The sequence below is a fragment of the Diorhabda carinulata genome, chromosome 1 (genome assembly GCF_026250575.1).
Source record: "Diorhabda carinulata isolate Delta chromosome 1, icDioCari1.1, whole genome shotgun sequence".
NCBI classification, from domain to species: Eukaryota; Metazoa; Arthropoda; class Insecta; order Coleoptera; family Chrysomelidae; genus Diorhabda; species Diorhabda carinulata.
This window is the reverse complement of record NC_079460.1, coordinates 30,678,609-30,705,497: the sequence shown is the minus strand read 5'-3', so window position 1 is coordinate 30,705,497 and position 26,889 is coordinate 30,678,609. Positions and strand designations below refer to the sequence as shown.

Here is a 26,889-nt window from a genome sequence, read left to right as displayed (position 1 = left end):
TGTTTTAGCAGTGGATTAGAAAGTGTGGAAACATGATGTTAGCAGAGGAAATAATATCACTAATTATCATTTCTGTGAGAAGCGAAGAACTTTGGCATAAAAACTGTACTGTCCCAAATGCTCAAATATCATACTTCTGAAATGTCAAAAACCTTTGCTGATTGGAATCGAAAATAAAAATTTTTAATCGCCCGATGCTACATCTGTTTTAAAACCATGCGGTTGAAATAGGATAAATAAATAACTCAGTATATTACAGACAAAAACGCAAAAAAATTCCTTGGTAAAATTATCAAAACAAAAATAGTAGTGTCGATGTTGTTTTTAGTTTTCAATTAATAAAAACAATCAGAAAACTGTGACTAATACTTGATCTATACTATTTACTTGTTCTTATTTGATAGATATACAAAATAAAAATTAACGAAAAAATTTATTTATATCCACAAATTCTTTGTTAAAAATTATTTGAGTATAGAATAGTCAAACAACCAGTAATTTTGAAACAATTTGAATACTATTTATTTCTCCTTAATTTCTAGATAATGTAGTCGATTTGGTTGATTTTTAGTGTGCATAATGTGTAAATGTTTATCGTAAATAACAGAGATTCGACAAAGAACTTCAATGCGATAAGCAAAAATGGAGGAAGGTTTGTATATATGAATGAAATATTTCGACCTCTACCGTACTCCTACATTTCTATGAAGAAAAATTTAAACGAAATAAAAATTAGGTAGGTACATAAGTAATATTAGCCCTGTGCTTAAAAATTCAGGATCCACTTCTGATACATTGTTACTAGTTATTAGAAGAGAGAAATGCACCGAGGCAACAAGTTTTCAAAGTTCGACGGGACCTGTTCAATTCTCAGTTTTAATTCCAATATATTTACAATATACCATATTTGTTTGTTATCAGTACTATGTACATTGCTTCCAATGCAAAATAACTCTATACCCATAGCGAGCAAATTTTAAGCCTTCAAGTGCCATAAAAACTTTTCAATTAAGTTTTTCTTAAACCTTGAAACGTCTTTAATCCCAAAACATTTTCAATGACCGGTTAAACATAATGCCACTTAAAGCAGAAATTATATGAATGAGAAATGCCGTAATTGTAGTGAACTAATTCTTCTTTAGTTCCAAAACTGTCCATATAGTATCTACTTAAACAACATGGTGTTGGGCTGCTCTCTGTATTGATTATTTTTCATTAAAGACATAATGTAATCAATGTTAGAAAATGAACTTAGAGAATAAGTGACTTATTGAAATGTTAAGAACATTCACAAAAAATGTAAAATAAAAATTTTTGTAGTGAAAAATTTACATAATTAATTACCAGCCGGTTTCATAAAACTTCAAACTTTCTAAATCTTGTATATTTTTTGACGTAATCAGTTGCGTTTGTTGATGAAAGTTTTTCTTGTGTATTATAATAATATAAATTTATAGGTATATGATCAAAATACAAGACTTGCACATTATGATTGTCACAATTCTTATTGGCATCAAACAATGTACTTTCTGCAAAATGATCCGGTAGAAACTGGTTGTTAATAGAAATAAGAGTTTTTGTTCAACTACCAGAAGAAATTATCACGACACGCATTGTGTCCTTGATTCTTAAGGCGGTATTAATCGTTCTCTGAAATCAACGTTTTATTGATTCTGATGCAATTATCCAGATGGCATTTAAGGTATTGCGATGTTCTATTATACAAAATTGATTCCACCGACGGGATGCAAAAAAGTCGGGAATTAAATGGCGAGATGCGGTTTAAAAATGTGTGACGAGTGCCTCAGAGAAGAGCTAGATGTCCAAGTCGACTCTGACAATAAAATCGTGAAACGAAACAACGAATCGCATTCAGAACTGCGTGTCGAATTACAAAGATTGTGTTTTTAATCGCTCCAAGAGAAACGAGTTTTGTCTAGCAACAAAAGAATCAGTGTAAAATCAGTTCGGCTAGAGAGAGAGAGAGAGAGAGAAAGGACATTGGCAAGATTCCAAGATAGCACAAGTAAAATTCAAAGACCTTATACACACAAATATACTCACTACAAATCGCATAAATATTATTTATACGAACCGTGTAGTATAGAAATCCGGAAAAAATGAAGTATCTTCTTCATACGGTGGTGTCACGTTAAGATACATAGCACTATGTTCCAACATGTTATCTTTAAAATTTGATTATAAACACCAACATATCCAACCAACCACTAGTTCCAACTATCACAGCACGGATCACAATCACAGTTTCATATTTTTCCTGCGTCACACACGTCACATTAAAGCGGTCGGCGGTAGAGCTAGCTTATCGTTGTTGCGCGTTTAAAAATGTGTATCCAAGAAAGCAGAGAGGCAGGCAGACAAGCAATAATAAGAAATCAAGTGCGGCGCACAACTTGTATAGCTACGTGTTCTCGACACGAAAACCGACGACTCAATGGCAAAGTCGACGTAGCCGTGCCGCGAGGTTCTCGAATGGGGTTAGTAGGTCGAAGTGACGCAGTCCGAAGACGCGAAAACACACGATCGCTAGAACAACTTCGAGGCCAACTCGAAAATAGTATTTTTTTTAATCGCACTGACCTTAGTGTAAGGTGGTTTTTCATGTTCATGTATCAGTTTGTGGCAAATTTCGTTAAGGGACCTCGAAAAAAGTGCGAATTGCATGACAGAGCATAGCGGTCTTCCCAGAAGAGGAACGCTACTGGAAACTAGCTAAACAGGAAACAACTGCGAAACAGTCTTTATGGCATCTACAAATGTCTCTCGCATACAATATAGTACCGACTCAATTTCATTTATAACGAATTTTATATGTTTGTGTTATTATAAACCAATTTCTGATTATAAAAACTGAAAGCGAAATTTTACACAACCCACCAAAATTATGTAGAATCCTATAAATTTTCTAAAATGTAATAAAATCTAGAAGTGACGTTAACAGTGCTCCTAAATTATTGTCAATCTTCGTTTAATAATCCAACAGTAATTTTTTTACAGTACTAGGTATTTCAAGTGTTATCGTTTTGAGAGTGTTTTGCACAAGTATTTGATCGAATTATTTAATAAATTGATAATATCCCGTTATGCGGAAGACTCGATTTCGAGGCAATTGTTGGTGAAACATTCAATAGCATCTAAATGTTTTATAGTTTTTAAAAGAAATATAAATTTTGACGTTTCGACTTTTCTTTAAGTCTTTATCAAAATATGATATTGACATTGATAATTTGCTTATTTATATTGATCTATAGATCACCTTCATCGTGAATATCAAAATAAGGATAAAATCAACTTAGAACTTTGTTCCAATAAGACAAATTAATTTTTCCTTCGTTTCCACATCTCAAATATATTAAATTTGTTAGAATTCACAGAATAGAGCTATAAATTTTACTTCAATTATTTAGATCTTTTTTATCATTTTTAGATTTTTCGTTCTTATGAATGTGAACCAATTCGGAAAATTCTCTTTTTCGTGTATTAGATTCCGTTTCAAGAATTTTTGAATCTTTTTGATATGTCATGGTTCGTTAATGCAGTTCTATTTTTTATCGTATTGATGATCTTTTAGTCTATTTTCTAAATACTGAGATGTTTGCCCTATGTAGACAGCGTCTCAATTAGTACAAGGCACTTGATACATAATATTACATCTTTTCTTTTTTGGTTTTTAGATTTCAATTTAGTGAAATATTTGGATAATATATTATGTCCTCTATGACTTATATTAATATCATATTTATTGAAATAATTCTATAGTTGTTGGGAAAGTCCTTGTATATAAGGTAAGGAAAATGTTTTATGTTTTGATGTTTCTTTTCAGTTTTGTTTTTAAATTGATTGTAGTATCTGTTTATCCTTTTCTTGAATATGTTATTTATCATTTTTTCCGGATAATTATTTTCTTTCAATTTTCAGTTTTTACTTTTTGAATAGCTAAGCATCTAAAAATTCGAGATCTGATAGTTGGATAGATCCATAAGCCAATCTTATTATCACTGATCTTTTTTGTGATATAGGATGACACGAATTGAAGTTTAAATATCTTGAGAACCAAGTTGGTTTCGTATACCATTCTGTTCTTATGTTATTGTTAATTTTATATAATGTGACATTAAGAAAATTGATTCTATTATTTTCCTCAACCTCGATTGTGAATTGAAGTTTTTCATGATAAGAATTTTTTACTTATGTTTTCAATTTGATTTTTTGGTACAGCAGTAAAGCTATCATATGTTGTTGTAAGTAAGAGTTCTATAGCTTTCATAAATTCGTTTCGAGGTATTTTTGTATAATCTTTAATTTTGTATAATTTTTTCATTAATGGAAAAGTCGAAGTGGAGGATAAAATTAGTTGCAGAAGTGCCCAAATGTATTTAAGGATCCCAGTAACTAGTTAGAACAGAAGAATATATGAATTAAATTTTAATATGATAATTCCTTCACTTTGAAATGCATACATTCAAAATACCGTTTCATTACGTTACACTTTTTCAAGAATTATTTTTTCGCTGGGCAAACAATAGACACGCACATTTACACTGGTGACAAGCTCAATTAACTCGTCATATGATGAAACTGATGATCTCATGTGTGACGTAAACAATCTTACTTTCATTCTTCACATTCGCTAGACTTTTAGGACTCCTTTGGTTACAATTTTTATCTTACGTTGAGACAATCAACAAAAGAAGCATGTCTCTTAATTTATGTAGGCAATTAAATTCAAATTTATGATTAAGGGACGCCAGAAACTAAGAATAATCACCGTAAATAACCTCGCTCAGAATATTTTGTACATTTTCGTTCGTGCTAAACCTCTCATTTTGTAGAAAAAATTATAGAGAAGCACTTTAGTGCAACCTATTTAGTTTTTAAATAGTTTGTGTTTTACTGAAATTTTGAGTGAACATAAGGAAAAAAACTTAAGTGGACTTAAATGACAAATTATTGGGAAACAAACTATCGAAAAAATATTTTAATATTTTACGTGGATTGTATTTTTAAGTATTTATTATATTTGTCCACCAATAACTTGCACAAAAAACCATGAAACACTAAACATATTTTTATTCTGGTGGTCATTTATTAGGTGTTATAACTGAATTTTTAGTTCTATTGACGAGTGAACTAACCTAGCAGATGTTTATCATTGGTTCCAGGTGATAGACCTAATATCGATAGGCTGTCTTTAATGAGTTTTCATTAAAAATAGGCGAGCCTAGGAAGCTAGAACACCAACTAATAATGAAACATAGATTAGCATTTGTTATTTTTTTGTTTTTGTTTTGATAATTTTTTTGCTCAATTTCTAGCAATTTCCGTAATAAAATTGATGTGGGAATAGAACACGAAGTCAAACTGGAGTGTGTACTTTATTTGATGCAAAAAAATCATAATTCGGGAGATACTATCAGTAAGATATTCCATAAATTCCAAAAACAGACACTGAATATGTGTAGCACAGCGATGGTATAGGCAGGGGTCGTCAACAATAGAATATAGAATAGGTCTATACTTGAAAACCTTACAGCTAAATGCTATTTCTATTTTTTAAGATTTGAAGACTGGTATTTCCATTTTAAGAGAAACATTAGGTAGTGTTACAACTTAGGCATTGTAGAAATTCACCTTATTGACTACAAATATGTCCAATGTATAATAAAATCACGTGAATTGGCGTTTATTGTTATATGATAAGCAGTAATTATTTTTTTCCCAAAATTCACGCATTTCTGTATATTAAACTTTGTGATTTTAAATGAATCAGATTTAGTATTTTTTTTTATTTTGAAATCCTGAAAAAATACTGAAAATATTCTTTTCGATTTCCTATTAAAGGAAACAAATAGGCAGAATTATAGATAGTAGAATCCGCGTTGGATGTGTCAATCCCACACATATCCTGAGAATTTTAATGTATGAACTCGAATAATGTGTATTTGAATACTTTTTCATCAATAATAGCTTGAATATATAAGCGTATTTAAATTTGTTGCCACGGTTATTTGTAAAACCAAAGTACTTTTATTTGCTTTTTTTCATTATTTCTTACTTTTAGACAATAACGGTGCCCCAAAAATATATATTTAAATGGTAGTACATTCTACAAGATCGATTGGAATCACGCCGATTTTATCAAATTGCCACTACATTACAGTTTCACACGCTATGAATCAATTAGACTATTTCCTAAAACGTTATTTAATGTTTTGGAAAAAACCCGCTCATAATCAGAAATTAATATTGAACTAAACAAGCAGCGTCTGTAGTAATCGCATTTACGTTTCCCGTCACAAGCTCCCTATTTGTTACGGGATTACTGTTAGGATATGAATTATTGGAAATTTTTCAAACTGAATCAGTGAATTCGTCGGATGTAACGTGATTTTGGTCAAACCTGCGTATTATATCATTATATCATTCAAATACATAGAACAACATAAAATTTGTTATACGGGGAATGTCTGAAAATTTTCCGAACTAACAAAGGAACAAGACATTTTTATTTCTAAATATAGTGTTCTTAATTTTCTCAGTCCAGCGATGTTCTAACCTAGTATCTTGTCGCTAGAGGCCAGATCTGGTGAATATAGTGGGTGGTCAACTAATTCGAAGGGCAATTCGTGGATTTTAGTAACGGTGATCACCTAAGTGCATTGTTTCACTTACTTTTTCCTGGAGTGATGGATTTAGGTTTTATCTATAGATATAAATTGACGCGAGAAATCTTACTCACTTTGCGTCAATAAGGCCTGGGAAATGTTTGCACTTTTGATACAAAGTGAGAAAACGAGGCTGCGGCGTGCGGATAGCTCACGCACACATAACTCGTCAGTCCGTATTTGGCAATTTAGATATGCTGATAGCCTCTTCTATCTCTCTAGCCTCAATTCAATGATCTACCAATAATATTTGATGAACCTTTTAGATGATATCGTTTTTGACCGCACCGAACGCTCGTCGTTGTCAAGTTGATAAATTTTATTGTCGTAATTGATGGTGCAGTCTTCGTGCATAGTGTCTAACGCCACTTGCATTGGCGTAGGTCCTCACAACGACTTACCTATACGATTGCCCAGCAGAAACTAAGCGCCCAAAATTACTGAATTTTTAGTGAAAATTTTTCAATGTTTTCCAACTTATATTGATAAGTGCTGACTTATTTTTTCAAATATACCTCGTACTATAAAATCAACACAAAACATGATATTTATAGAAAAATCGTGCAAGCGGATTTTTAAAGAATGGTGGCATTCCATAATTAAGACTTATTAAGACTATATAATTATTTATTGAGCTCATTTATATTAAATCTTAATATTGCGATAACGTCATTTAACAGTAGTTTTATCGTATTTCAACAATATTTCTCTTATTCCTCCTGATATAGACTGATCTTCGAGTTATTCACTCAGGTTTAGTGATTAAAATAACTTGATTAACAATGTTCTTACTAAATGTTTATCTCTTATAGCTTTTAAAAATAAATTAATAATATCTTGACTGCCTATGTATCGATTCATTTATTATAATTAAGATTATTGTGAAAAAGTGCGATAATGCAGTTAACCGGAAAACAAAGGCTTATCAGAGCCTACAAACCTACTTTTTAAAGGGATCCAATGTTATCTTTATAATATATAAACGATGTGAAAAATTACATTGGTTCTATTTAAAACACCATAATATTAACACTGTAAACAATAAATTGATATCAGATATAAATTTCAACAATAACGTGTTCTTGCAACCGCTAGTATATAAACCTGTTGGTAAATTCATTAGTCAAAACTGAAGAGCACTTTTAAAAATGTTCAATTTACTTCTGGCAAAAGCAGCCAAATTAATGCATACAGGTTACAAAATTGCACAAATTTCAATAATATATTAATAGAGAGGTTTGACCCAAGAGCAACTTTTCAGAAGTTAGCAACACACTATAGTGATTATATTGTAGGTTTTCGCCTTCTTTCTGATGTCATGTGTCAAAATTTTATATAAATCTGACAAATAGATTAGTTCTAATACTCATGTAGAGAGAACTGTTTCCGTTTTTGAGTGAATACGGAGCAAAAGAAATACTAATTTTTTTCAATTTGACATATTGAAAAAATGATTAATCAACATTTTTATATTATACTACGTGTCATCTATGATCTCTCCTTTTCACATCTGGAATATTCTTAACTTAGATTTCTGTATGTGGATCACTGTTTCGAACATATTAGAGAAATAGATAGATAGAGAGAGAGAGAGAGAGAAATGCTTTATTGTCAAAAAATTGATACAATTTGTAGACAAAAACTAAGAAACAAATAAAGTAACTAAATAAAGATAAAACAAATGGAATAAAATTTCAATATACAGAATAAAACCATAATGAGTAACTAAATTATAGGTAATAGTAATAGGTAATAATTAGTAAAAATAAATAAGCATACAGCATGCCCAGAATTAAATATTATTATTAGAATAGAAGTCGTTTACATAGTAGATGGCACGTTCCAGTAAATATGCCCTCAAATTATTGCGGAATGCGGGAAAAGATGATATCTATTTAATTTCAATTTGCAAGTGATTGTGCATTTTATTTGCATAGTAAAATATTGAGCCCTTAACTAATTCTGAACGTGGAATAGGTAAGTGGATAGCCGAACAACGATCTTTTTGAAATTGGAGAAGCGTGCTTACGAATTAGGCAAACAGAGTCAAAGATGAATACGGAATGAAGAGTCAGAATTTTTAATGTTTTAAAGAAGTCCCTGCAGTGAGCCCTGCTGTTAAGTCCGAGTAAATGTCTAACAGCTCTCTTTTGTAGTTTAAAGATTCGCTCAAATTGAGACGCACCACACATACCCCAGAAGGGAGATGCGACTCGATAAGGGCATAATAGACTGTTAAGGAGGTGGATAAGTTCAATTCTTTGGAAACTGATCTTAGCGCAAAACAGGTGGAACTTAATTTTTTAGATAAGGCGGCGCAATATGTAACTCCCATTTCAAGGAATTGTCCACAACAAGGTCTAAAAATTTTACAGATTCAACGACGTCAATGGTGGTGTTATGTAATAAAAAAAGACTGCAATGTATTTTTATAGGACAAAACTTTGGTTTAAGAAACATTAAGACAGAGAAGGTTAGAATCGCACCATGATTAAGGGGGTTTAGGTCACTAGATATAGTCCTATGAAGTGCCGTGAAATCAGGGCTGCTCCAAGAGAAACTAGTGTCGTCTGCAAATAAACATATTATACGACTGATGTCTAGATAGGCGATGTCGTTTATAAACAGAAGAGACAAAATAGGGCCTGGTACTGAACCTTGGGGCACTCAACATTCTATTGATGTACAAGATGATATCGTTGTATCAACTCTTACAAGCTGACTTCTGTTGGTAAGGTATGACCTAAACCATGCGAGAGGTGTTCCCCTGAAACCGTAGTACTGCAATTTGTTACTTAAAATATTATGATTAACATAATCAAAATCCTTAGAAAAATCACAAAAAGTTGTTGAAGTGGAGTGATGGCAGTTTAAGCTAGGGTAAACATTATTAAGGAGGGAGAATATAGCATTATTTGTGCATTTGTTACTTAAAAATCTAAATTGATGGATATTGAGTATTTTATATTTAAACATAAATGATAACAGCCTCTTTTTGGCCAATCTTTCTATGATCTTAGATAACGTGGGAGGGAGTGCATTTGGGCCATAATTCCACGCTTGTTTCTCCTCCTTTGTGCAGAGGTATAATTATAGCCATCTTAAGTTAATTCTAGAGTACTTGAAATGTTTCGCATTAATCGGTTTTGGAACGTTTTTAGGTATTTGTGATTCCTTTTTTTTGGTACAGTCGAACTTTAATACATGGAATTTAATCCTGGGTACAAAAAGACACAGAGTAGAATAATAGCAGCAGAAATGAAACAACTAAAGAAAACAGTGGGGAATGAGAAGGTGGACAGGATAATAATGGGAAGAAGTAATAATAGAAAAAATCAGGAATCAATAGTTAAGAAATGTTTATACTGGTAAGGACACATTAAAGGCAATAATACAACAAAGCCTTATAAGGAAATGGGCAGAAGCAAAAAAAGGAGAGTGATAACTAAAGCCCCAATAATCCAACGCTTGAAATCACATATATAATTTTATAGAAAAAGAAGAAATATTCTTTCAACAGCGGACCTATTTTCATTTGTTAATAGATGGTAATAAAACACGATAAGAACTAAAAAAGAAGAAGACAATTGTCTTCTTGCATGATAATGCACCTGACACCCAAAAAGTCGATGCTTTTTAATGAAATAGCATTATCGACATACTGCATTTGCATATATTACTTTTACTATTTTAAATACTACTGTAGGTATAATTATTAACTACGAAGAATTTTCTACGAAATAACTGTTCATTTCCGATTGCCGGGTACCATTATCTATAAAAAGATTATCAAAAACACATTCGCATTCAATATAGTCTTTTTACAATAAATTAGACTCAAATTGTTAGAGAAAGGTGTCAAAAACAAATTTCATTTATTAACAACATTGCTTAGATACGGAAGTGGCAATCAACCCAGGTTCTTGTCATCCATACCTTTTATTGTAACGTATTTAATGTATAAAAAGTTCATGATATAGTCAGTCTTTTACTAATTATACTAAATTCGGTTTTATTACTCTATATTGATGAATACATTGTTTGTGTATGTTGTTTGTGTACCAGGAATTTGACATGGTAAAATATAATTTTAAATAATAAATGTTTGAAGCCCTGTAAGTTATGAACCATATTATTTTCTAATTGTGCGACTCAATTACAGTTGCATATATATAATACTTGTATTGATGCATAGAAAAAAAGTTTTGTTAATATTTTAGCTTTTTTATTCAAAATGCTGTGTATACTGGTAACTATTAATTTAATAATAATTAGTATTGATGTGATAAAAAAAAATGGTCGCTTAAATTTGATAGCGGTAAGATTGAAAATTTCATCTAATCAAATCAAGATAAGTGATAAAATTGTTAGTGACTATAACGGGTGTGGGAGATTTATCGCAACGTTACTTTTAAATGTAGCAAAGTAAATGTTTCGATTTAGTTCCAGCCATAACTTATTTGAAGATTGGCTTGAATACTCAACTTGAAATGAGTATTTCACCCATATTATGGAAAGCACTAAAGTCGCAGATTCTAAAATTGGTTGCGAAGTTTCAAACCATTTGGTTACGAGTGAGGTAGCAAATCATCAATGAATCTCATCATTTAACTAAAAAGATCTATAAACTCCTTAGAGTCAAGGTTCTCCAATATTAATAAGAGTTGTAACTATTTTGACCAACGAAGAATTATATAATTTGAATGGATTAAAACTCTTAATAATAAATTGGCTTATAAAAATTCCAACAGATTCAATTAAGATTTGGTCTTATTGTCAGAATTGCACTAAAGATCCTTTCAACTTAATCTGTAACATTTGTAATGATGAATTTGTTTTAAGACAAAAAACCACTGCCTGTGATTCATAATGACACATAATTGATTGTCTGCATTGGCTATGATTTCTATAGAACATACGATTCATTATTATTTTAATTACGATGTAGATAATAGTGACGATATCTACGCAATTATGTGTTTTCGCATTCTTAGCTTTAAAATAATAATATTCCAAGATTTAAGATTTGCACCTTATACTGGATATTTTTTCTTATAATACGTATCTAACTTCATAATTCAAGTAGTATCTAGTCCCAAATGTACGAACTTCTCGAATGTAGTGAAAAATACAGAATTAGCTACAGAGAAAGGATAAAATTCCACACTGCCCGTATCAAACGTGTCGGAACAGATTAATGGTGATGAAATTGAAACATAATACAAGGGCGGTTTCACGGAGCAGCGACTTTTTTCCAATAAACTTTTCTTTCAACTCTACTTATTTAAGCTAGCGAGTTTCCAAAGTAAAATCTTTTGGAAATCCCTCTCCATTTGCCAGAAAACGCTTTCTACTGAGTCTCTTTAGAAGTTTAGAAACAGAAACAGAGGAAGCCATATGAGTTAAATAAGGTGGAGGGGCAATCATTGTAACATAATATTTCTGTAACAATAGCGATAGGACAGATAGGAAAACGCATCGCGCGCAGTGGCTATGACCTTATTGGCCAAAAACTTTTTCTTAGTTAGGAGTATGTTCCTCAGATGAATCCCATTGTTTACGGTGTAGTTTTAATTCTAAGAAACAATACTTTACATAAGTATCCTCTACTATGATGTATCGATGGAAAAATAATTTCGATTACGTTTGAAGTTATCAAAACATTTGTTGCGAGCGCGCTTTTAATTAGCACTAATCAAGCGTGTCATAAACTTTACAGATAGATAATTTTGACAGGTGACATCAGAAACTAGGAGAATACTTCTAATCTAATCACCGTGGCGAAAGTCTTGTCAACATCTGAAAAGTTACTGTTCCGTCAACTGTCAAGTTAAATGGTCGAAAAAAATATGTCAATTCTTATCCACAATTGTTAAATAGCCCAATCGAGCCCTATACTATACATATACTTTGAATAAACAAAAGCCGGATTCCAGGGCCCGGACGGTGAATTAAAACATACGATACGATACGTTTGATTACCAAGATTTATATTGTAAGTATACGGATTATAAGCAATAGAATCGCACATTGGCGATGAACAGTGCAGTGGCCACGACAAAGGAGGGTCTATTTAAGGACGATATTAGCGTGGGTGCGAAAGGATGAAACTATATTCAAAAACTTCGTAGATATCCACGACCATGTTTCCAAACTTCAAATTGTATTTATCTGCTATTTACCATTCTTATCGATAAGCCGTACACTATACCTACGTATCGTTCTTTCATTTACAAATCCAGAAACTGTTTTAAGGGAACAATAAAAATTTCCATTTGCTAATACCAGAGCATATGCGAAATAATGGAACGAAAATCTAAGTTTACTACCAGTACATATTTAAAGGAATCGATAGTCCTTGTTGACTTGATTGAATGGTAATGTTAAATAAAGTCTATTCGTCGAGCAACAAAATCACAACCTCCATAAAATTGCATATTTAACCCAATAGATTTAATATGTTAACTCCAAAACATAGTGGAGGGGTTGAAGAAAATTTACAAACAGTTATAACAGGAGACCACCAAGAGATTTCGAAATGTTGTGCGTGATATGGGCAAGGCTTTTGAATTCAATAAGTTACGTTATGTTTCTAAATCGCTTTGATTTTAGGTCTCTTTTGTTTTAAAAGACGTTTTTTTTTTAATTTTTGAAAAATTATGGTGTCTGTGGGTCCGGTATAACAGATTCAGACTTGTTTCTAGCGTGAGTCTATACATAACAGATCACATGTGACGTAATGATATTAATGGGTTGGGATCGGAACAAAGGAATCAGCCTAGGTACTTAGCTATAGTATTTCCGCCATCCAATCTGGGGGTTTGTCTCACCCTTATGTTATTAAGAAGCTGTATTCAATTGAAATTCTTCTATATAAGTTTTCAAAAATATTGTGTTGTGTCAAATGGAATTAAACTCGTTTTAAAGTAATTAATGCAATAGCAAAAACAACTGTTGAATGTAACATTTCTAAGCAAGGTTTTCATCCAATTGTTTATGTGATTTGCACAATAGTTTTCGTAAAAACAAAGAAGCAATTAGAGTTGTAGCAATGTTACTGAAATTTAAGAAATTTGGACGGATGTCGTATGTCGAAACTGTCGAAATAGTTGTCGCCAAAAGTCAATTATTCAATCGAGAAATTTATTCTCTTGATTGAAGAATTGTTTGTTAAAATATCCGCTATAAAATAAATCGTTAATCCATAGTGATTCATGGAATTTACAGAACAAAACTGAAAGTAAACTTTCACTCTATCAGTTTAATTACAACTGACATTCAAATATTAATTGTTAATAAAATAATAGTTTCCATTAAAAAAAAGCGTATTTAACCGTACGTACGTAATATTATTATTACATATTTTCAAAGCTATTTATGATATAAGTATGAATGACAGTTATTCTATATAGCATGGAATAGAAACCTTCGAGGAATTCAAATTGAAAGTTCGGAAATAAAAGTGCTCTACTGATAAAGGAGGGATGTGGATTGAACCTTTTTAAGCAGAATTTTGGTGAAGCAATGTGAGTGGCTACCCATCGGAATAGCTTTTCTTCTAAATATAACTTCCACTAGAACATCTGACATAATCGTTTGGGAATTGGGAAGACGAATATTGGTGAAACTATAAGCGACATCCAAGTATATCGTTGAGATGAAAAGGTTATAAGCAGAGTTTAGAATATATAATGCGCAAAAATTTTGGCTTCTTTGTAGGTGAATAATAGCTATTGATTGAAAGGAAATCTGGAAGCTAAATATTTGTGTAGAAGATTGTGTCTTTTATTTTGATTATGTAATGAAATTGTGCACATGGCGTTAACCTTCAACTATTTGGAGCATTTAAATATCAAAATATATTTTCAAGTTTTGAGAACTACATTTTTCTCAAAATTAGATGAAATTGAATTTTTCAGTAGACTCAAGACATTTGGATGTCTTAAACCAAGGTGAGACAGTAACAATATATAAGTTTAATCAGAAGTTGACTTGAAAATGTGTCCGAAGATTTGAGAGGATGCTCCATTTTCAGCGAAGAGCAAGAGATGATTTCAAGAAGCAGAAATTTTGTTGTCACGATAGCAACAAAGAAGATATCAGAAAATAGAGGAGACAATGTGAAACGAAGTTTGAGGAATTGAACGGTTTAAACTGTATTTCTGTAGTAGAAAAATCACGGCGACTGATATCCATTTCGGAAGAAGATTGTATCAAAATCGAGTCATTTTCAAGACATTTAAGAGTATTGAGCTTATGGTTTGATAGAATAGTCTTTGGCAATACACAGGCAAAACAGTACTGAATACTTAGAATTATGTGTGTATCTATACACTATTGTGAAGAATATTTCATTTATCCAAATATACAATAATCATGAAATTTTAAATATATGAGCTTTTACTGATTCTGCTGAATTATAATTTTTCCGACAGTTTATTGACCAAGTTCTCTAGTTGATGGAAAAAGAAGTATAATTATCTAAAATGTAGAGTAGAGTAGAGTAGAGGATGGCAGTTTATCGAGAGCCAAAAGTTCGATTGAGCCAACCTGATATACGTTTCACAAATGGCATTTACATTTTTGTGCAGATAGCTTTGTTGATCAATGTTTGTTTATCTTAAAAGTTATATACAATTGAAAATGAGTAAAAGGCTATAACGTATCATAAATAAACATAAAAGTTTTTTAAGATGAAAATGCTGCAACTGAAGGTACCGTATCGAGCGTGGTTGGTTTGAATGTTACTGTGGTAAACATTTGGTTAAAACATATGTGCCTCGCTTTGTCCGGTCTCTCATTGAAAGAAATCCATGAAATTTTGCAACTGATCGAAGTTACAAAATATTTAAGCTGTCAAGACATCGCTGATGCACTGATTATCAAGAGTTTGGAATAATTTGAAGAAGATGCGATTGACTTTGTTAGAACGCAATTGTATGGAGCCAGTTCTCAAGAGGTTGCGAACAACTGTTACGAGAACGCAAACGATCGTGGTCGAAGGGTAGCGAAGTGACACAAAGGAATTAAAAGCCCGCATTGACGGTCCGTAAGGTGTACATACAGCAAAAGAGAAATAAATTGTATCTACACCATGAAAATTTTAACAGTGTCACACCACAACGTCAGTTCACACACATCTTTAATAAATTTCTCGAAATTGACTTGACAGAGAAGTTTTAATACGAGTACACCTACCGTATAGCATGGATATTTGACCATGTTTCCGTCAAATATATTTCTAAAAATAAGGTAAAATAAAGTACTTTCAGAAATTGGGATACGTTTCATTAATTTTATACACTGAAAAAAATATTAACTACCAATCTCTCTTATTAAAAAATAGTCGTGATACGCCCTAACCAGATCGTAAACGTAACTACGAGTATATTACACATGCGTTCAATTGAAACTAATACATGAGTACGCATTTTTTAAACTACAATTTTATACAGTCAAAATTACAGTTCCCACCACGCATCATACCATCCTGATATCATGTTTTGAAATATAATTCACAAAAATACCATAGCAAACAATATATGCTAATTACATCCACTTAGTTCCCATCTGCCTATTTGATTTCCCATATACGAGTCTCACTTCCTGTGTTGTAGGAGAACACGAAATAATATCATGTTTGCCTCTTACTGTTATTATTAAGCTGCTTGTTTTCGTATATAGACCATATGTGTGTCGTCTTCTTGGTTCAATCTGTTTTCTTTGAGTTAAGAAAAAAACTAGATATTGTAATAAATGAGGGATAGACAGTACATCTTTTGTTGTAGTATACTCGAAACTTAACCGTCAAATCTCATTATATCTGCACAAAAAGAAGAAAGAACAAACTTTCGCAAAAGTATGAAAATATATATTCTTCACTAAGGATTTATTATATTTCACCCAAATTAATGGCAGAATAGCATATTTGACATGACGAGAATTTTTAAAACTTTAGGGCAGACCACAGAACATACCCAATCGACTTGTATCTAAATTTCAGCAACACAAATTTAGTTCCGCCACTTACCAATCCTGGCGCTAGCGTAATAAAAATGTGTCATTACTGTCAATGTCAATTGTCAAGATAAATAATCATTTGTTTAAATTTTCTACACGCTTCTGATGTGTGTTCTAAATCGGAAGAATTTTGTAAAATACAATGCTCAACATCAAATTATCGCTTGTGTGAAAATCATCTTCTGGAAAGTGATCTAACAAATTTCAATAGAAAACATGTAAAGATAAAAAAAACTAATTTTGAACTAGAAGAGAACTAAAATCAAGAACATTTATGCATGTAGTATTTATTTACATAATAACACTTTTCATTTTGTTTCTTAGAAAAATCTGTATTCAGTCAGTTTTCATTTTAAAAGTTATATTTTATTCACGTCCACTAATTTCCTTGGTTTACTGATGTATGTATGTAAAAATTATTTAGTGAATAAACGTGTCTGCGTTCTAAGATGTTTTTTTGTGAATTCAGGAAACTGCGAAATCGGAACCGGATGGAAATGTTATAAATTTAAATGAACCGCGAAAATAGATTAGTTCTGCTACCTATCATCGAGGCCCAGGTGTTGTCTCCACTGAATAACCACTAAGTTTGCATTTCTTCGTAGAGTATGTTCTGTGGAGCAAACAATACCTAAGTAAAAGCTTGAAATTGTTTAGTTGCCATTAGTATCCTCCAGGAATAATCTCACAGTTAGCACACTTTGGATATACTCAGCATGTGAGTGACTCGATGTGTGTCTCGTTCAATAGTTCAGCAAATAGTCTTCCTTCATCAAATATTTTCGTATAAGATGCTACCGAGACGAGATTCTATGGCTCGCAATATCAATAAAAGATCAGATTTTAAGTAAAATTAAACTTATAGCTCTCTATACTCTTCAAGTCCCAACCTTCACAAACTCTACATCTAAGTTAAAATATGTCTAGTCCGTTTTGTTATCACTATTGTATATCAGAAAGGTACTAAAAGGTGAAGAAATCTTTCAAACGCTTTACGCCCATGTGACGCTAGTGAAACGATCAATTCACATATTTTTACTAAGGTGTTAAATTTGTAAAGAGTTACAAACTTGGATCAACCTGAAATCTGATAAACTTTTGAGAATGCGAGCTATATGTCTTAGCAATTTTTTTATGGGATTTTATTCCTTTTTGAAAGTTTTTTAGACAATATTTTTCAAATTTTTTTCCTTTTATTTGAAGTTAGTTAGGTTTTATTCGATATTCGACTATTTTCGACCACAAGAGAACGAGGATGACAAAATATTAATAAAAGCATTATTCAAATTAAGGATTTATGTATGGTAACAGCAACAACAAAGTAGAAACTTTTCGAGAGGACGAATGATCTATTAATAATTTCAAATTTTAATTTTAGAGACCTCGAGTCGAAACGTCCATTACCACAATGTTTACCTTCATATGTATCCCACTTCGGATTGAACGCTCTCTTCAGAAACACTAATTAAAAATCTCGAAATATGTATTTTTTCCTCATAACAAAGACCCCTTATATGGATTTTTACAGCGTCTGGGAAAGTGAAGTTTTGAAATTTTTTTTTGTGTACTTTTTATATTTCTTATTACATAAAATATTTAAATGAAAAAGGAAAAACTATAACATAGATTTTCCGTGTTCTTCGAAATAAAAAATATATTTTGAGGAATGTTTTCAACAAATAGTGGCATCTATGATTAGAAATTTGAAACACGGTAAGAAAAGTATAATTACACACGAGTGTAAGAAAGTTAGTTTCTATAAAGTTGAGCACGCTATTTATTTTACTAAAACTAATGAAGTGCACTGTATGAAGCCCAAAATCTCAATATCCAAATGAATCGTAAAGCAACGCGCAGTGATTAAATACGACGAGTGATTAATATACAAATAGTTGATGATCGTCTCTCACATACCATGTGGTGTACCATATACTTACTACCAAACTAAACACATGAAAAAATTATCTGAACGATTAGTACCACGACCAGATGCATACAAACAAACTCAAAAAGATATTTGCAGTCTTTTTTTAACGAATAGACAAGACTAGTAAGCAAGATTAGTAACAATGGATGAGTTATAGATCCATTACTACGAGTATGATGTAGAACTAAAATAAAGAGTGAGAACATTGAGGTTCACCATCACCAAAAAATTTAAGACGCCGACATCAGCAGAAAATGTCCTTACACGCTATTTTGTGATGGCGAAGTTTTCACTTCATTAGATTACCTGCTAATGGGAGCCACACGTAGAAGTGTTTATTATGCCAATTTAGTTCCAAAATTAGGCGAGATGGCAAAAAATAAACATCGGGGGAAGTTGCGTAAAAGTGTGAATCAGTATAAAGAATTAGTTGAGCATATGTTCTCCAAATTTGCCCCTCAACGATTTCCTAAACTTGAAGAACTTGCTAACCGTTTTCCTTTAAATAATGAACAATTTTTCTTTAGAGACGTATTAGATTAGAAACAATAGAACATTGATTGGAAAAAATGTGTTAAGCTCTATAAACAATATACTGAAAAATAGAAATATATATATATATATATATATATATTTCACAATATTCTATTTTCTTTCTTTAAGAAAGTATTTAATCTTTATTTATATAAGATTGTCCTGCTACTTCCGTGCCTTCATTATAGATATATACGTTTCGCAGAACTAACAATTTTATTAAGGATGTATATATCATACCATGAGATGCTGAACTTATTTGAACAGAGAAAATCTAAGGCTGCAGTGAAAACATTTCCAACATAAATCTAATTAGAAAAATAGAAAAAACGACTTTATATCATCACTGTATTATTATTATTATTATTATTATTATTATTATTATTATTATTATAAGAATGAATAGATAATATCGTGCGTTTTCATTTCATTTATTATACGAGGGTATTACTGTACTAGTATTCTCATATTAATCAATATTTACCATTAACTACTTAAAAATTCGGCAGCTAGAAGCAAATGTTGTTCTCAATACAAAGTCGTTTATTATGCGAGTACACTAACCCCTATAATACTATACAAATATATATTTTCCTTTGTGAAACGTTTGCCTTTATATGAAGAATGGATTTATTCATCATGAACAATTATTATATAATTATTCTTCAATTGTCGATTAAAATGTGATGAGAGCTACGATGGGTGATGCTGTATTTGAATAAATAAAAATACAATTAATGATAATAGGCACAATGGATACGGGTTTATTAAGCAATAACCAAATCGTATTTGATAATTTGTAAATAAATCCATGTGCGTATGGAACTTACTAACTTTATTCAAGTAACAGCATTTATTGTTTTTTTACACGTTTATCCCAATAGATAAAATTCAATATTTTTCTAAAATAAATTAGGAAAAATAAAGCCAATTATCACGTAATCTTTGGTACGAGTTGAATGAATAGGAAACTTATCTAAAAATAAAAAATGGTCGATGTTTTTAAATCAAAGGATAAAGGAGAAAGGTGGAGAAAAAACACATGAAATGAATAGAATTTAGAAAAACGTAGTAAAAAAACGATAAAACTAAGAGAGTGTTTTTCTAAATAGAATAATCAAAAATAGTGAAGGGCAATAAATGAATGATTGCACATATGCTGGAAAATTAGAAATGATAATCTTCAATGAAAATTTTGAAGAGCAGCCCGACATGGGAAAAAGTTGAAACTTCAATTGCTGTCTCTCTCTCTTTCTCTGATATAAAAATATGAAAACTGCTAAAACCATTGTCTCCATCAGTACCTCATGCGCGAAATGAAATTGCTTTCGTATTCATAGCTAAAAAAAGAGGCGACTTCCGAAATAACAGTACCATCCCAATCTGACCGCATGTCTCTCAATATTTGAGATTTAACTAATCGACTAGTTAATTAAATGCATACCTAACAATAGATTATAACAATTTTTATTGCGCGTTTAATGAATACGAAACTGTGTAGATTCAAGGGTCCTAGTAACACATAACTGTATAATAATCCCAAGACTGTTAAGAGGTGTGATAAAAAACTTCAATCCGTATGTTTTATCACTCATGTGCTGAGACAAGCAAGGCTACTATAGTGCCAAATGAGTAACATACTGTAATTACTTTGAAGAGTGTTTACAAAAACAAATAATAAGATTTAAAACGAGAAATAAGGTGATAAGCAAAAACATGAAATCAAAGACATCCAAAACACAAGGAGTGTGACAATGAGACATTATGAGCCCATTACTATTAAAATTTTTCATGGATGAATTAATCAAAAGTGTAGAAAAGAAAACTACACCACTTAATATTGGATGCCGAAAACTAGAGTGCATTAATATATCGGAAAACGCTTTTGCAGTTGACACAATGATTATAGCAGAAAACCGGGAGGATCAACAAGAAAATTTAAACTAGAACCAAATATTGACAGCAATCGGAATAGAAATCAACAAAAAGAAAACCAAAGTTATTGTAGTGGGAAATGTAAAAAAAATTGACAACACAGTTGGATGAACTTATAGAACAATTTAGTAGCTTCCAATACCAGGAATTATGTTGGTAGGAACAGGAAGACAAGATTTACAATAAAATAAAAGAAGACGAAAAAGATATACTATGCATTAAGCAAAGACAAGAGTAAAATTGAAGCAGCAGAGATGAAATATCTTAGAAAAATAAAAGGAGTAACTAAGATAGGCTTAGAAACGCGCCTATAAAAGAAGTTCTAAAGGTTGCAAATTCCATTTATTAATAAAAAAATGCGTATTCGACTTTACAAGGAATTGAAATATCTTATGTAGATCCAGTAGATCCAGCTTTCAAAATTAACACTAAAGTTGCGTCTGTGGCTATCACTATGGGACAAGAATTTAGATTTCACAATGGAAAGAGTTCAACGTCAAGATCGTGGATAATGTTCGATTGTGACGGCACAAAGCGATCAATGCTTGTTCTAGAGACCACAAGTTTTTGAGCCGCAAAAATCTACCTATCTGTTGACATCTGTATTCCTCACCAGATTTAGCATCACGCAGGAAATAAATGTGCTAAAATAGAAACTTTTCGAAACTTATATTCAGAAGGTCACAACAGAGCAGACGAAAACCTTACAGATATGCTTCTAGTCATGGATTTAACGTTACAATTACTTATTTATTAATAAAATAATCCAAGGCTAATTTTTGACCACACCCCGTATCTACCTACTTTTTTTCATTTCAAATTTGATTCAACTTAAGTGAGAGCAATAACTAACAATTTCTAGAATCAACACAAACAGTATGAGAATAAATATAATTGATATTTACCGTGATGCTGCTGAGGTACTAACCTATAAAAATAAAGAGAAATGAATTAGTATGACAAATATAGATTAATATCAATTATGGTAGTATGAGGAGTTTATGAAAAAAATAATATATATTCAGTGTACACTATTGTATAAGTTTTCAAATTTATCTAAAAATAAATTCTACAAGTATACAATGCAAATGTGGATCAAAAGGAAGAAATAAGAAACAATTGCAACTGTAAGTGTAGATAATATGTTTATTGAATTTAGTCAACCAGAGGTTTCGAAAAAAGTGTTTAATCAAACATGCCTACAAATAACTGGAATCATAAGTTTGTTTTTGAACCACCGAGTGGGTTGGCATAAAGTACCAAAGCCTTAATCTTTAAATAACTATTGTGATGATCGGTCTGAACAAATATTTACATAACAGAGAAAAGAGAACAAGGTGTGTCCGTATTTGGATATATTTGTATCATATTGATTTATTATATTATATGATCCTAATACTCATAATGGATCATAAATTATCATTGAATTTTGTAGATCGATGGTCGGAAAGACAGGAAATAGATATTGAGATATCATTTAATCCTTTATCAAAGAACAAAAATTTTTGCGCATATTATCATGTAAGAATTCTAGAATCAAAATCAGTCCAGCACTTTTCCAATCTTTATGTGCTTTTTTTAAAATGACTTTCATTTGCTGTTTTAACAGCGATAAATTTTTCGTTTGATATTTATTCCCTTAAAACACTTTATTCAAGTCTGAAAACAGCCAGTAATCGTTGAGGATAAGACTGAGACAATATGGAGGATGCGAAACGATTCGATATTCAAATCCTGTCATTGTCCTAGTGAATTTTCTGCTTCTGAATACATCACCATTTTTTGTGATTATTTTTTCAATCGGTGTATGTTAGTTGATCCAGGACCCATATATAGTGAAGTCACCATTTTCAGGATCTTCCATGTTTTTTGGACAGCCTGATCCTTGAGCACGCTTGTACGGTCAAGTTAAAATCCCGAATACCCGTGAAAATGGTTGTTTTCCTAGAGATGAATCTCAATATTACTATTTAAAAAAGCCATTACTTGAATTTATTAGAAATATAATGAACGACCTATTGGATGGAATGGGTACAAACCTTGACACTGATGTTTTAGAGATGATACTTTAAAGGTAAAATATAAAGGCCCTGTAGGAGAAAACTTTGTGTCCTTTTCTATTCTCTTCTTTCAAGAAATTAATGGCGTCGAATTCTTCTTTCTTGTGGTTTCGATAATGTAAACAAAATAGATTAGACTTGCATTTGATTTGTCTGAAATGTTATTTCCTTCATAAAACTTTTACAATTTGAATATGTCCCAATAGTCAATAACATTGAGCGATCATTTGAACGGGCCACTTTTTCGAGCGCTTCTCTTATTAAAACTGCCATTAGTTTCTTAGCTCGAGGCCAACCAGTCGCGTGAAATACCGCTCGTGTCCAGACTCTCCTGTACAGGGACTTAAGTAAAATAGTTCTGGTGACTTCTACCTGTCAGATCAGTATAAGTACACTTAGCATAACAAATTAACTTAATAGCTTAATAACTTAAACTAAGAAAAAGTTTGATATGGAAAATGACAGATAAAAATTTTATTATTTAAAGCGTCTTATGTTATTGTGATTCTTTTTCTGCTTTACCATGCGGATGCCATTTACCAGTGACAGTAATGGTAATATTGGAGTTATTGGAATTATTATTATTTCGAAAACAACAAATTGTTAAATTCCATTCAATAAAGCCAGAGTTATCTGGAATGTAAAACAGCCACATGGAAAACCTTGTTACTTAGGTTACTTTACAGTATAGAAAATCCTAACTATTTACCCCCACCAAATGAAGATACAACCCCATTTTTCAAATAGAAACTATAGACTTGTGATAAATCATTTGAATAATTTTTTTTTCCTTTGAAAGTTTCATATATTGTCTTGTATAATAGTATTTTCATAAGATTAGGATGTTACCAAAACGTTAGAGGTACTTGTTTGCTATCCATACTTTCTTTGTTTTTTACACTATAAATACCTATTCATTACATTTAAGTTTTTGAGTGTACGGTATTCTTTAAATCACCGATATTTTTTCAATAATCATTTATGATATAAACTTGGAAATCATAACATTTTTCGTAGAGAATTCTAGTACCTTTGAAACTGCTTAATGCTAGTTTCAAGAAACAGGTGTGGATAGCGAACTGTCACAAACAGGTAAGTAGTGTCTATGTACATGACTCAATGCAAGTGAATTAATCACTTAGCGTCATTTTTATCAACTTGATGTTGGCAGACTCTAAGGTTATAAACTGAAAGTATAAAATTGACCCCGTCTGATGAAAATCTCTCACCTGCAAGTGGTACGTTGTGGTTAGAAAACAGAAAATAGTTGCTGGTGGGCAGATCTGGTGAATACAGAGGATAGTCAACCAATTAGTCAATAAACATATGATTATCCCAAAAAACGGTCGCTATCACTTTGTCTGCCAATGAAACAGTAATTGCCTTTTTGGGAGCACAATAGACCTTTGTAATCAACAGTATTGACTGTTTTTTTCGTTTTAGGAAGGTAGTGGTGGATCAATAATCTTCAGAAAAGCAATAACAAAGCATATTTCGAAAACATTTATATTTCATTTCTTTTTAATATTGATTGACATTGATTAAAAGAGTTTTGATTTCGCATTGTCAATTTATTATTATATTTCTTGAATTGGAATAATTTATAAGAATTAATTGAAGAAGGTGATTATAGTTTTGAAAGAATAGGTTACTTATATAGATAGACAACGCTGTAAAGTGAAATCGAACGGAAGACCGCAAAAAATACAAATAAACAACCGGTTTGAAAACTCGAATAAAATACTTGTATCACGGGTGCTAGAATTGAGACATCTCTGATTGAATTTTTTGAATGTTTATGTTGAAATCCCCCTTAATAAGTATTGATACAATGACAAAATATTCAACCGAAAGTGCTCAGAATTTGACTCGGGATAAAAAATATCAAATTAGATCCTCTCCATTATATTCATGATTTGATCACTTAAGGAGCATGGTACCTTTTGGGTTGCTTCAAAATTACCACTGATATATTGGTGGAAAATAAATATTTTTGATATGATAAATCGATTAAACAGAACCATAGTTTCAGATGTTTTTTTAACAGAATACAATTATTTTATTTAGTCAAATTTCTTCAAGTATTATAGTTCTTCTCAAAAATCAAGCTCACGGTAGAATGTCCGTTTAAAGCAATTTTAATACACGTCATACTAAAACTATGAACGTCAAAATGAAAAAACGATATTGCAATTAATTGTTTTAACTTTCAACATAATCGTCAAATTTACTACCATTATAAAACAGCGCTAAGACTAGAGATACGAAATTCTGGATTTCAAAGTTCTAAATTGAAAATAACTACTTATAGAAGAATTATTTAGTTAATTTTTAATTAACTAATAATTATAATAAATATTTTTTATTATTAAAGAATTTAAGCAATATTACAAAAATTTCTTTAATAAAAGACTTTTGTCCACAAATGCGGTTGTTTCAACTCAAGCTAGGCATCAAAATCTGGCAGCAAATGAGCATCAGGCTCCTCCCTACGTGGGCGACAGAAGCGGCGCAACAAGAAAGATAAAATTTCAAACCAATGTATAAGCATAGGAGCGTCATAAGTGGGAGGCAAGAGCGATGTTTGGCAGTGTGGGTTGAGAACGTATTTTGAAATTCCAAATTATTCTTTTATATTTTTTCTCTGGACATCATAGTCGAACTGATCGATTGAAGAATAATTGACGTCCAGGCCATTCCACGTATGACACAACAATTTACAACGCTTTGAAATTCTGAAACACAATGATCTTACTGAAAAAACAATTTCTGCTTTCTTGAGCAAGTTCCTTAGATAAGGTCCGTTGTTTTAACTATACTTTTGTTTCATGGCTTTGAATTTTTCAATACGAGCGAGTACTTAATCAACATTAATCAATCGCAGCACCTACCATGCAAACAGCTTTTTAATATATTATTTAATCTTTCATGCAAAATATTGCATACTCGTTTGGTTGAAATATTTAGCTAATTAGCTATTTTACATACTTTTATTCAATTTTATTTACCATGATGAGCATGGGTATTCAGCATTATCCGTGTTCAGAGGGCCACTTTTAAAAAAAGAGAACCACTTCAAATCATTCTATGAGAAGAATCACAGAAGAATTTTTTGTGATATGACAGATGATATCATAAACATAGCGGATACTAACAATATAAAGACTGTAACGAAAGTGTGGTCAAACCGGCCTCGTATAATTGTTCTTAGAACATACCGTTTTCATTATTATCAAATATTTTCTATATATATAAAATAAAAATTACAGGAATGCACAATTAAAAAAGTAATGTATAAAAAATGTGCGCTGTGAGATATGTGATTAGAGAGTTGCGTGTTTAGTTTCGAAAATCCATTAAACTGTCCAAAATAATACATTGCTGCAACATAAATCATCGCATAACCAGAAATTATGCAAGTTGAATAATTTACTCTTAAGTTTACATACCTAAGTGAAAGATTTCACAGATATACCAAGTTGGTATGTAAAGTTATGAACGTATATTTTCTGTCACTTGTTTGAACGTTCATTGTGCATTACTATCAAGGAAGCATTCTTAGAAAAACTCAATATGCTTACATTTTAAAAAAACCGACTTGCGAATAAGCTACCTTTATCTTTGTAAAAATAAACTCTTTAAGGAGATTTATATATGTTTTTGTACTGGAATTTGAACTATACGAGGTTTTTCCCAAAAGTTTCACGTTTTCAGTGGTGATTTCACT

The 26,889-nt window shown here is 31.4% G+C and overlaps 1 protein-coding gene across 12 annotated transcripts in view; it reads right to left on the bottom strand.

Annotated features, from left to right (window-relative positions):
* Positions 1 to 26,889, bottom strand: part of LOC130899560 (nuclear receptor coactivator 3) — a 414,140-nt gene that overhangs the window by 139,091 nt on the left and 248,160 nt on the right. Inside the window, exon 1 of one of the 12 annotated variants that reach the window (XM_057809607.1) lies at positions 2,096 to 2,493. The exons of 7 other annotated variants lie outside the window; for them this stretch is intronic. In XM_057809607.1, the coding sequence (XP_057665590.1) occupies positions 2,096 to 2,181 (86 nt within the window). In that variant the 5' untranslated portion in view covers positions 2,182 to 2,493. Of the gene's footprint in view, positions 1 to 2,064; positions 2,494 to 26,889 lie in introns of those variants that run through there. 4 more of the 12 variants (XM_057809699.1, XM_057809707.1, XM_057809684.1 and 1 more) reach the window with 4 other exon arrangements.